This window comes from Bactrocera oleae, chromosome 2 (assembly GCF_042242935.1).
Source record: "Bactrocera oleae isolate idBacOlea1 chromosome 2, idBacOlea1, whole genome shotgun sequence".
Taxonomy (NCBI): domain Eukaryota; kingdom Metazoa; phylum Arthropoda; class Insecta; order Diptera; family Tephritidae; genus Bactrocera; species Bactrocera oleae.
The window spans coordinates 51,013,309-51,027,081 of record NC_091536.1 but is presented as its reverse complement, the minus strand read 5'-3'; the positions used below and the strand labels follow the sequence as shown (position 1 = coordinate 51,027,081).

Here is a 13,773-nt window from a genome sequence, read left to right as displayed (position 1 = left end):
AACGGTAATTTTTTTTAAATACATAGAAATAATTTTTTTTGGTACCACTCGCTTAAGTACCACAATCGCTTATGTACTACAAAGCACAAAAAATCTGCATCTTTGGTTTTGGCACTTAACCGGGATTGACTGTATTTGTCAAAGAATTTACGTAAGTACGTTTGAATTTTTTGTACACACATTGACTTTGCACTTGCCCATATGCGATGTATGTTTGTAAGAGTGTGTATGGCACATCTCGGATTTTCTACCAACAACACAATGTTGTGACGCTTTGTCGTCGCGTCAGTTCTTCGACAGATTGACTCTTTGACATAAAAGCAAAAAATGTGTCAACGGAGATTTCACATGAAGTAATGAGTGTACATATCTACATAAAAATACATACAAATGTGTAAACGACATAATATATGTATGTCCTGTTACATATGTTTACACATGCATTTGAAAAGAAAAATTGAAGCATGAATGTGAAATACCAACGGCAAACACAATTCTGTACTTTTATGACTCCATAATGGTGTCAAGTACAATTAATGAATTATTTTAAGAAATATATCAAAATACTTTATTAGTAATAATTTAAAAGTATTTTGATATATAACATAAAATAATTTAAAAAATAATAAATAATAGTTCAATAAAAGGGAATATATTTCAAATGGCATATCAATATTCCCAGTTTGGCATACATATTGTATTCTCTTCAATATTCGCCGTTTGGTTATGTTAAGAGAGCGTATGTTTACAGATTCACCGCTGTTATAAAAGCGAGAAATGTTATTTGTTTCTCGTGCATATGTGGTGAACTCCTTGATAAATTCCTACAAATTGTTCGCTGTCGAACCTGCACCTTCTCATTGTTTTAAGTTCTCTGGTACAAATATGCATATGACCGCGCAAAATAAGTAATGCATACACAAATCTACATACATTTAAGCGTACAAATGTAAGTACGTCAGCCAATAAGAAAAATACAAACATTGTTGTACAAAAACAACAATTGTCTCAAATAGCATCAGCAGCAGAAATCAATATGGCAGCCAAATTGACAAATCCTAAATTTGTAGTAAATCACACACCAACAACATTTTCATTCATGAACGCTGGCGCACAAGCAATAAGCTAAGTCGTTTCATTCATAAAAGCAAACGCCTTACACATCTCCCCGAGCATGCGTTTGCCTACAAGCGTCTTTTCGCGACGATGGCAAAAGCTAAAAATCATAAATTGAACAAATTTCTGATATTCCCTCTAGAAGGGAAAAGTGACAACCCCTCAAATATGAGTATTAAAATATTTTAGAATAAAAGTGACAACATAGTAAATTTGTCGATTTACAATTCAAGAAACTTTTTAAAGAAAATATTCAATATTCCTCTGATTTATGTATACAGTAAACCCCGGTTAAGTATCACTCCTCCAATCCCTCTTATCTGCCGGTGTCTTGCTGCATCTCACTTTTTTTTTCTTAATTTTTTAAAGAAAACGGTAATTTTTTTTTAAATACATAGAAATAATTTTTTTTGGTACCACTCGCTTAAGTACCACAATCGCTTATGTACTACAAAGCAAAAAAAATCTGAATCTTTGGTTTTGGCACTTAACCGGGATTGACTGTATTTGTCAAAGAATTTACGTAAGTACGTTCGAATTTTTTGTACACACATTGACTTTGCACTTGCCCATATGCGATGTATGTTTGTAAGAGTGTGTATGGCACATCTCGGATTTTCTACCAACAACACAATGTTGTGACGCTTTGTCGTCGCGTCAGTTCTTCGACAACGGAGATTTCACATGAAGTAATGAGTGTACATATCTACATAAAAATACATACAAATGTGTAAACGACATAATATATGTATGTCCTGTTGCACATTTGCTTCTACGCCAGTCAAATTTCTATAGGAAAATCAACTGAAATTAGTATTGAAATAAAATAGACTTTTGAGCAACAATATATTTTTTAAAATTTTATTAAAAATAATATTGAAAGAATACATGTTTATATAAACATAAATTTAATTAATTTAAATTTATAAAAAATCTGGAATGAAAAATAAAAAGAAAAATATATAAATTTATTAATAGTATATAATTTTAATAAAACACGACTTTCAGAATTTGCCTACCAACATACAGCAAATTCTCACACAACCTAATCATTGAAGATTAGATCTTTTTCACCAGCTTTTTGCAGAGCTTGGCTCACGTGTATTGTTAACTACTAAAAACTAACTAACAATAAGAAACTACTATAACTAACTAACAATAACAAATACCAAAACTACTACAAACTATTAAACTAACTATTTACAACTTAATTCTACCCTGAAAGAAAAAAAAAAACGCTATTAGTTTTTTAAGTATCTGAAATAAAAGAGAGAAATGTGTATTAGTTATTAAACTGATGTATTCAATTAACATTTATTTTACCTATTTTAACCCGGAAGTTGTTCCAAAAATTTGTACTGGCCTGCAGTCTACGTTACCAATTTTTTTAATTTTTCTTTATTTTTAAAATAACGTTCCTTGATAACTTTGTGGTGAAGCTCTTCCGTTTGCTGAGCCAGCCACTTTGAGTTTTTGTATAACAAAACTGTTATCAAAAAATCTAAAAATTGATGCCTGTGCCCTAGGCAATCACCCGCTTCGTTATACCACTCTGGGTATTCTTCCTCTGTTTTTGCAGTAATCTGGGTTATTATAAATGTTTTTATACCCACTCTGCATGAATTCTTCAAGAAGAGCTCTTTGTAATAGCTCATTTGAAGGCGGCTTATTTGAAATATTCTATCCTCGGGATTGACCAGCCTTAGATCATCGGGACTTTTATAATTTTTAAATCTTATAAGGGCTTCCGATGAGTCTTCTAGAGAGTTATCACTCTTCTTCATTACACTCACACATTTTTGGCACTTCAATCTACACAAGACCTTCTGGTATATGGCATATCCGGTATAGTACCGATGTACCTGTATCTCAGCTGTTTTCTCAGTATTCGCAAAGTGCTCATCTGGAATATCTATTTGTTCTACGGCAAGTTGCTCAGCTGGTTTTAAATTATCTCCCAGGTCGTCTTCTTGGCCAATATTCCATTCCAGGTTAATATCGTCGTCTTCTTCACAATTGCTGCCAGTTTGTGAGAATTTTCGACGCAATATGTGCATAGATAGTAGCCTTGCAACAATATATTGCATTTTATGTGCGGAGGGATGATTATTGCATCCCAAGTTTGCCCGTATTTTATAAAAAAAGTTTTCTAAGGCATCCTGGTTCATCTTCCCTAAGAGTATAAATGATATATTTAAATGTTCATTCAATATATCGCCGCTCAAAGCAATCATTGCATTGATTGTTAATACAGTGGAATCGAAGCATGATATTATATTATTTGGCTTTATTATGGCTTTAATAAAATCGATGTGATCTTTCAACCGATTAATTTTAGCAATACAATTTCTCTGTATTGGCCGCCTTAACGGATTTGGATTGTAAAGTGTTTTACAATCCAATTCATCAAAAAGGTCATTCATTTTTTTAAAAAGCAGTTGAGTTGCTTTGGCGCATTTAATTATATGCTCATCGGAGCCCAACATATTTTCTTTAATCGCCATTCCGATTGCTGCCGCGACCGAATTACTGAGCAGTTGGGTAGCTTTTGAGACAGACATTTTATCGAAAGTCCCGGGGTACACATTAACATTCGCTTGGTCGATGGCATATATTTTTCTAACAACTTCAAAAGTTGTTATGCCATCACGTGTTTTTATGTCATGTTTTACTATCGCATTGCGTATGCATTTAATTAAATGGCAATAATCGAACATAAAATATATTTTTTTTTCATTATGAAAAAAATACGGCTGTTCTAGCGTTGCGCCCAATAGTTGTCTCAATTTTAGATTTTGAGTACCTTGATCACAAACTATTGTCTTGATGTTTAGCCCGATTTTCGCCGAGGCATTTATATTGCTCTTGAGCAATTTCATCAATTGCGTACTTTTCACGCCATCTTTTGCCACATAATAGGAAAGTACATATTTCCATTTTCCGACTAAGCCTTTTAGCATAAAAAAGCAGCACTTATTGCCGATCACGCTTTCTCGGTGACCTTCTCCATTATCGACAAAGCCATCAATTAAATCTCGAACTTTATTATATGTGAGATCTTTTCTAATTGATACTTCGTCGAAAACTAATTGGCATATGCGTTCTTCACTTTTCATGTCTTGAACAATTTTCTGTAAATTGTTCAAGACTTTCGCGTCGATACCGGGGGAGGCATACCGGATCGGACGCCAACGCAAAAGAGTTTTTTTGTGATTCAAGGCGAATTCCAAGTCCTCACGCATAAAATTATAGGCTTTAGTCGACATATAATTTATGTTTAGAGCCATTACTTTCTCCTCTTCAGTATAAGAGTTTTTTTTACTTAAAATCATTTTTGCGAATATTATCGCATGTACGCTTGCATCTCCTGTGATTATAACATTTTTTTCTAGAGCTTGACACTTCTTGGTCAATCGGAAAATTTTCCTTTTCAGCTCTTGAATTGTTCTGGATTGCTTCAAAGCATTCCTTTGGTACCCTTTAGCTACCCGAGCGTAATGCTTATGACCACTAACAGTGATCTCTTCACTGTTTTTGCACTTCATTTCTATCTCATGAAGGCGTGAATATCTCTCAAACTCTTGCAATGAGATATCATTAAGTGGTGCATTTTCTATCTGCCCATAAGTTTTTTCAACCGGTAGCAAACTCCACTGCGATGACACACTGTCTCCGTCATCCTCGGTTTTTATATGCAAAACCGGAAGAGCTTCATTTAGAATTTTATTCGATGAAACGTCATCTTTGTGAAAGTGTCTTCCACATATATATACATTTTTTGAGATTGGCAACTGTAGATTACAGGCCCTTGCCCAATTATTTCGAGCAACTTCCGTTTGAGGAAAATGGAACAGCTTCCTGCTCTCCCAACCGGCACAGTTGCGAACACAGCAACTTTTTGACACAGGTGCCGGTTGAAATAAATGGGTAGGGGCCTCATCTAAAAAAGATTAATTAATTGCAAAAAAATGTTTTTATTGCTATATACACACATAAATATATAAAATAATACATAACTAATTTTTTTTCATCCCTAATGTGTGCTAAACACTATTAAATGGGCACCCACAAGCAAAGCACAAAACATGCACACAAAATTACATGAACCCCCACAAGCATAGAAAAAAACACACACACAAACTAGATTATATGGGCACCCATAAATAAACAACAAAACACACACACACACAATTAATATTTAAATATAAGCATTTGCACTTACCCAGATGCAATGTTGGTAGCGCAAACTTCTTTAATTTTTTTTGGCCAATTGCCTCTTTTTCGAAATGTTTCTCACAAATGAATGAGAAGGTGGTTGGAAAGTGGTCAGAGGGAGAAATTTTCAAATTCTCCTTCCACTTTTCAGCCAGCTCCCTTTCATTTGAGAAACCAAATAACCGAAGTACCCCACCGCTGGTACTTTCACAACCGCGAACACGACACTTCCTAACTTTAGGCATTTTTCTTAAATAGCACTTATTACAATTAAACAACGGACGAGTAAATAAAAAATCGAACCGCACCGCACAAAATCACAAACTTTATGGATTTTGGCGGAATTATTGACACTTCTCAATTTTATGTAAGCTTAAAACATATGTAAATTAATACATAATGTATTTGATTTTGGCGCAATTATCGACACTTGACAATTTCACCTATGCGGAACAAAGAAAGCTAGACACTTTCAATACATATTTACATATTACATATTTACTCTCTGGTATGCATGTGATATGTAAATGTGTATTTCTTTGATTTTGGCCCAATAACTGACACTTGCTTTAATAAATACATATGTAAAATGTGCCAACACGAAAAAGAAGTACATATTTACGTACATAATTACTTTTACACATGCATTTGAAAAGAAAAATTGAAGCATGAATGTGAAATATCGACGGCAAAACACAATTCTGTACTTTTATGACTCCATAATGGTATCAAGTACAATTAATGAATTATTTTAAGAAATATATCAAAATACTTTATTAGTAATAATTTAAAAGTATTTTGAAATATTTCTCATAATAAAGTAAAAATGAATTAACATAAAATAATTTAAAAAATAATAAATAATAGTTCAATAAAAGGGAATATATTTCAAATGGCATATCAATATTCCCAGTTTGGCATACACATTATATTCTCTTCAATATTCGCCGTTTGGTTATGTTAAGAGAGCGTATGTTTACAGATTCACCGCTGTTATAAAAGCGAAAAATGTTATTTGTTTCTCGTGCATGTGTGGTGAAATCCTTGATAAATTCCTACAAATTGTTCGCTGGTTGAACCAGAGAACTTAAAACAATGAGAAGGTGCAAATTGAATTTTGTATGATGCTCGATTGGTTGGCTGAAAATTTGAGATCAAGGAGTTTCTGTACAGTTTTGCTGTTATTTAACAGAAATGAGAATGTTAACAACGTTCTCTGACAAAATACGTATCTACCAATATAAAGAGAAAAATGAAATGAAATGAATGAGAAAACAAGAAATACAAATGCCACTTCACATATGCATGATTATTTTTTGCCACATAAACGATTTTTATGATGAAAAATTGATAAATTATTATTATTTTGCACAAATGCTACATTGATAAAATGTGAAAGATTATGCAAAAAATGATATTTTACTGTTTTCATAATTTTCTAATTTCAATATTTACAGAATTAATAATTTATGTATGTACATCAATATGTTATATTATATAATATAATAATATATTATCAATTATCAATAAATACATGTGAGCGCACTGCTCTATATGTAAGTATGTATGTACAAATATGCATATGACCGCGCAAAATAAGTAATGCATACACAAATCTACATACATTTAAGCGTACAAATGTAAGTACGTCAGCCAATAAGAAAAATACAAACATTGTTGTACAAAAACAACAATTGTCTCAAATAGCATCAGCAGCAGAAATCAATATGGCAGCCAAATTGACAAATCCTAAATTTGTAGTAAATCACACACCAACAACATTTTCATTCATGAACGCTGGCGCACAAGCAATAAGCTAAGTCGTTTCATTCATAAAAGCAAACGCCTTACACATCTCCCCGAGCATGCGTTTGCCTACAAGCGTCTTTTCGCGACGATGGCAAAAGCTAAAAATCATAAATTGAACAAATTTCTGATATTCCCTCTAGAAGGGAAAAGTGACAACCCTTCAAATATGAGTATTAAAATATTTTAGAATAAAAGTGACAACATAGTAAATTTGTCGATTTACAATTCAAGAAACTTTTTAAAGAAAATATTCAATATTCCTCTGATTTATGTATACAGTAAACCCCGGTTAAGTATCACTCCTCCAATCCCTCTTATCTGCCGGTGTCTTGCTGCATCTCACTTTTTTTTTCTTAATTTTTTAAAGAAAACGGTAATTTTTTTTTAAATACATAGAAATATTTTTTTTTGGTACCACTCGCTTAAGTACCACAATCGCTTATGTACTACAAAGCAAAAAAAATCTGAATCTTTGGTTTTGGCACTTAACCGGGATTGACTGTATTTGTCAAAGAATTTACGTAAGTACGTTCGAATTTTTTGTACACACATTGACTTTGCACTTGCCCATATGCGATGTATGTTTGTAAGAGTGTGTATGGCACATCTCGGATTTTCTACCAACAACACAATGTTGTGACGCTTTGTCGTCGCGTCAGTTCTTCGACAACGGAGATTTCACATGAAGTAATGAGTGTACATATCTACATAAAAATACATACAAATGTGTAAACGACATAATATATGTATGTCCTGTTGCACATTTGCTTCTACGCCAGTCAAATTTCTATAGGAAAATCAACTGAAATTAGTATTGAAATAAAATAGACTTTTGAGCAATAATATATTTTTTAAAATTTTATTAAAAATAATATTGAAAGAATACATGTTTATATAAACATTTAATTAATTTAAATTTATAAAAAATCTGGAATGAAAAATAAAAAGAAAAATATATAAATTTATTAATAGTATATAATTTTAATAAAACACGACTTTCAGAATTTGCCTACCAACATACAGCAAATTCTCACACAACCTAATCATTGAAGATTAGATCTTTTTCACCAGCTTTTTGCAGAGCTTGGCTCACGTGTATTGTTAACTACTAAAAACTAACTAACAATAACAAACTACTATAACTAACTAACAATAACAAATACCAAAACTACTACAAACTATTAAACTAACTATTTACAACTTAATTCTACCCTGAAAGAAAAAAAAAACGCTATTAGTTTTTTAAGTATCTGAAATAAAAGAGAGAAATGTGTATTAGTTATTAAACTGATGTATTCAATTAACATTTATTTTACCTATTTTAACCCGGAAGTTGTTCCAAAAATTTGTACTGGCCTGCAGTCTACGTTACCAATTTTTTTAATTTTTCTTTATTTTTAAAATAACGTTCCTTGATAACTTTGTGGTGAAGCTCTTCCGTTTGCTGAGCCAGCCACTTTGAGTTTTTGTATAACAAAACTGTTATCAAAAAATCTAAAAATTGATGCCTGTGCCCTAGGCAATCACCCGCTTCGTTATACCACTCTGGGTATTCTTCCTCTGTTTTTGCAGTAATCTGGGTTATTATAAATGTTTTTATACCCACTCTGCATGAATTCTTCAAGAAGAGCTCTTTGTAATAGCTCATTTGAAGGCGGCTTATTTGAAATATTCTATCCTCGGGATTGACCAGCCTTAGATCATCGGGACTTTTATAATTTTTAAATCTTATAAGGGCTTCCGATGAGTCTTCTAGAGAGTTATCACTCTTCTTCATTACACTCACACATTTTTGGCACTTCAATCTACACAAGACCTTCTGGTATATGGCATATCCGGTATAGTACCGATGTACCTGTATCTCAGTATTCGCAAAGTGCTCATCTGGAATATCTATTTGTTCCACGGCAAGTTGCTCAGCTGGTTTTAAATTATCTCCCAGGTCGTCTTCTTGGCCAATATTCCATTCCAGGTTAATATCGTCGTCTTCTTCACAATTGCTGCCAGTTTGTGAGAATTTTCGACGCAATATGTGCATAGATAGTAGCCTTGCAACAATATATTGCATTTCATGTGCGGAGGGATGATTATTGCATCCCAAGTTTGCCCGTATTTTATAAAAAAAGTTTTCTAAGGCATCCTGGTTCATCTTCCCTAAGAGTATAAATGATATATTTAAATGTTCATTAAATATATCGCCGCTCAAAGCAATCATTGCATTGATTGTTAATACAGTGGAATCGAAGCATGATATTATATTATTTGGCTTTATTATGGCTTTAATAAAATCGATGTGATCTTTCAACCGATTAATTTTAGCAATACAATTTCTCTGTATTGGCCGCCTTAACGGATTTGGATTGTAAAGTGTTTTACAATCCAATTCATCGAAAAGGTCATTCATTTTTTTAAAAAGCAGTTGAGTTGCTTTGGCGCATTTATTAATATGCTCATCGGAGCCCAACATATTTTCTTTAATCGCCATTCCGATTGCTGCCGCGACCGAATTACTGAGCAGTTGGGTAGCTTTTGAGACAGACATTTTATCGAAAGTCCCGGGGTACACATTAACATTCGCTTGGTCGATGGCATATATTTTTCTAACAACTTCAAAAGTTGTTATGCCATCACGTGTTTTTATGTCATGTTTTACTATCGCATTGCGTATGCATTTAATTAAATGGCAATAATCGAACATAAAATATATTTTTTTTTCATTATGAAAAAAATACGGCTGTTCTAGCGTTGCGCCCAATAGTTGTCTCAATTTTAGATTTTGAGTACCTTGATCACAAACTATTGTCTTGATGTTTAGCCCGATTTTCGCCGAGGCATTTATATTGCTCTTGAGCAATTTCATCAATTGCGTACTTTTCACGCCATCTTTTGCCACATAATAGGAAAGTACATATTTCCATTTTCCGACTAAGCCTTTTAGCATAAAAAAGCAGCACTTATTGCCGATCACGCTTTCTCGGTGACCTTCTCCATTATCGACAAAGCCATCAATTAAATCTCGAACTTTATTATATGTGAGATCTTTTCTAATTGATACTTCGTCGAAAACTAATTAACATATGCGTTCTTCACTTTTCATGTCTTGAACAATTTTCTGTAAATTGAGATAACGAGGTACAAGGTGCAATTCAAAAGTTTCAGGACTTTTTAAACAACGCGGCTTCTAGTGGCGCCATCTGTCTGAAATTGTTATCCCTCAATTGTGTATTCTTCAGTGTTGTCGTATAAAATTTATATAACAGCTGACTTGTATAACAGCTGAGATATCGCGCTTCATGTGCCATTACATTTGTAGTGTCAGTCGGAAAATGAGCATCGAACAAAGAGCCAACATTAAGTTTTGTTTTAAACTTGGTAAAACTTTTACCAAAACTCATCAAATGATGAAACAAGTTTATGGTGATGATTATCTATCCCGTAGCCGTATTCACGAGTGGTTTAAACAGTCAGTTACATAAACAACCAGAAATAGTTATTTTATTGCTTATATACGCTTACCATCGTATATTTAAATACACAAAATTCAACAACAAAAAAATATTACTAAACACACAAACCTATATGCATACCTTAGTGCAAAAATATATATATTTACATACATATACAAGTATATCATAACACGTACTGTTTAAATGAGCTAAGCCTCAGTACCATCACTCTCTCCGGTAACAACTGGCGCACCCTAATGCAACACACCACACCAGAGAACATTCACAGGTTCTCACCACTCGATGAAACCACACCACACAACACACCATAACACCGCACCTGTACACCTAACAAAAAGGACGGGATCATCGCCCTCACAGATTCATTCGCTTATCGTCCACGGGGCTGAGCGCCACATCATAACATTCGCTAAAATAATTCGTTCAGACAACAGTTGCTGCGAGCTACCGCATCAATTCAATACGACCCCCACTGTGTTTGATTCCATCCTCAAATTATTATCTTCAGAGGAGCGGAGGCCGAAAAAAACTCGTCAAGAGAAGTCAAAAATCAAGTCAATGTTGATTTGTTTTTATGATTCCAAGGGCATTATTCATAAAGAATTCGTCCCAACTGGCCAAACGGTTAACGCGGTGTTTTATGTTGGTGTTTTGAAGCGTTTGGTAGCACGAATTCGTCGCATTCGGCCGGAATATCGTGAAGAAGGAAGCTGGCGATTATTGCATGATAATGCACCATCTCACCGTTCGACACTCACGACAGATTTTTTGACCAAAAATCGCATTCATATCATCAACCATTCACCCTATTCGCCTGATATGGCACCCTGCGATTTTTATTTGTTCGGAAAACTACATTTGGCCATGAAAGGAAACCGCTATGCAAAAGGCGATGACCGCCATCCTCAACGCTATACTGACAAATGACCTAAAAAAGTCATTCGATAACCTTCTTGAACGTGCAAAACGTTGTATTCAGGCGGAAGGAGACTATTTTGAAGGCGACCAATAAATTTTTCAAAAAAAAAACACAAATAATATTAGTTTTTTAATAAAAGTCCTGAAACTTTTGAATTGGACTTTGTATCTTCACGAAATTAGGCACGAGTCATCGCTGAAGGCAACAAATTATTCTCCACAGAAATTGGTCAAATCAGATCACTATATCATATAGCTACCATACAAATTGAACGTTCGGAATCAAGTTCTTGTAAGGGGCCCTTGTATTTGTGAAGAGTATTATAGCTTCGGTGCAACCGAAGTTAACGTTTTTTCTTGTTTACTTGTGTCAAATGTGAATATTCTTGAAATTGCCTTTCCTTCATGGGCATGTCCAAATATACATATGTGCGTAGTGTAATTATGCCATTGTAAAAAATTTAGCATTCGCGCATGCGACCAAAAAAGCGCAGACGCACCAGCATCGACCAATATAAGATTTGAGCAAGTTTGCCATATTTTCTAATAAGTCTGGGTCGCGCTCATTTTTTTGTGCGTCTGGTCAACCACATTTGGTTTTCATATGGAATTCCTTTTCGCAATTAAAATTAAAGAAAACAGCCTAAAATTCAATTTTACAACTGAACCACCATCGAAAATCCTACCATCCCCTCGCACTTGCATAAATTGAAGAATTTGTCAAATATTTCCTTCGGAAAGGAGAATTGGGAACATGGCTTTCTAGCGACTTTAAATATGATTTTAATTTATTTCATATTATGCACTTAATATGGCATTAAATTATAAAATATATTTATATAAAATTGACATTCATATTAAATCTTTAATTACTTCTACGGCGTTTCAATAGAGGAGTTTTACCATATTGTTATGTTGCTTAAATTGTATTGAGAAATAATGATATCTTGGGGCTTATTTACGTAATATTATAGTATTTACGTAAAAATATAAATACATATAAATTCATACTTAATTAAGTGTTTTTAACTAACCGTTCTAACCGTTGAAATCGAAAGTGATGAGCTTGGAACATTGTTTGCCCATGCAACATGCATTGCCCATACTTACATGAGTTGAAAATTGTCTATTAACCCTGAAAGGCTATGGTTCGTTGTTTCGAGGACGCGAGTTTTTACTTTACCGTTTCCGCATTTTTCTTTTGTGTATCTTGGCCTGATTTTTCGCACTGCACTAGTCGGTGTTGGGGTTTAGTTGTGTGCAGTTGGTCAGCTTCATGCGCTTTCAGTAAGTAATTGTTTTTAATGCGCGTAGTCGAAACGACGAGCGATGTACTTTCTGTAAGTTTTCGTTTCAAAGTGATTTTCTTAAATTTTATTTTCTTGTATATATATTAGGCTTTTCAAGTTTTAATACAAAATGAGTGTCTCCAAACTTTATACTGACGAAGAAATTGGAAAATTTTTGGCAGCATGTGACGATGAGTATAAACTAAACGAAGAAGAAGACACCAGCGAATTGGAATCTAAAGCAGAGATCGAGCAGAACGAAAGCTTCGAAGACGCAAGTTCGTCAGAAGATTCAACCGAAACAGATGGAGAAAACAAATTGTTTAAATGACTATGAACCCTCCTTCCAAGTACACCGCTGCATCAGGGCAAATAATGACAAACCCTAATACAACACACCACAACACAACTCACACTCACAACTTACACGACTACACTACACAGGATGTCACCACACACGATGACACCCCACATAATCAACAATGAAAAATCAATTCATTCGCTATATACAGTTCGACAGCTTAAGACATTCGAGTATACACTATACCGCGTCAACACCTTCTCGATACAAAGGCGATCCTGCGGCCAACAACAACTCGATTCGTCAACTTTTTTTGTATCTACACTTCGTAGCAACACCGTTCCACACGCGCCGACTCTACATTTAGCGATCCGATAATACAGCAGCGAAAAGGAGTTTGACGCGATTGAATAATTACCAGGGGTTATTTTTTTGAAGTGCGGCCGAAGGCCGCCAGTGCCCAAAGAAGTTCGATGAAAAAAAAAACGTTTTTTTGTGATTTTTTTTTTAATTTAAAAAAAATATAAATATTGAAAAAATTCACTTTTCGCTCACGTATTTGTAATCTATGCGTAAAAATAATACGATCTAAAATAAAAATTAATTTTTGAGGCCTCCTTAGTTGGGGGACCTAAACTATAAATTTACCGTTCGTTCG

At 33.9% G+C, this 13,773-nt stretch overlaps 1 protein-coding gene across 16 annotated transcripts in view; it reads right to left on the bottom strand.

The window, feature by feature from the left end:
- LOC106624407 (DNA transposase THAP9) overlaps positions 1-13,773 on the bottom strand; it is an 81,568-nt gene that overhangs the window by 16,208 nt on the left and 51,587 nt on the right. For 8 of the 16 annotated variants that reach the window (XM_070113140.1, XM_070113142.1, XM_070113141.1 and 5 more), the window contains 2 exons: positions 2,440-5,056; positions 1,964-2,373 (listed from right to left, as the gene is read on the bottom strand). The exons of 7 other annotated variants lie outside the window; for them this stretch is intronic. In XM_070113140.1, the coding sequence (XP_069969241.1) occupies positions 2,487-5,056 (2,570 nt within the window). In that variant the 3' untranslated portion in view covers positions 1,964-2,373; positions 2,440-2,486. Of the gene's footprint in view, positions 1-1,963; positions 2,374-2,439; positions 5,057-7,970; positions 8,353-13,773 lie in introns of those variants that run through there. One more of the 16 variants, XR_011398054.1, reaches the window with a different exon arrangement.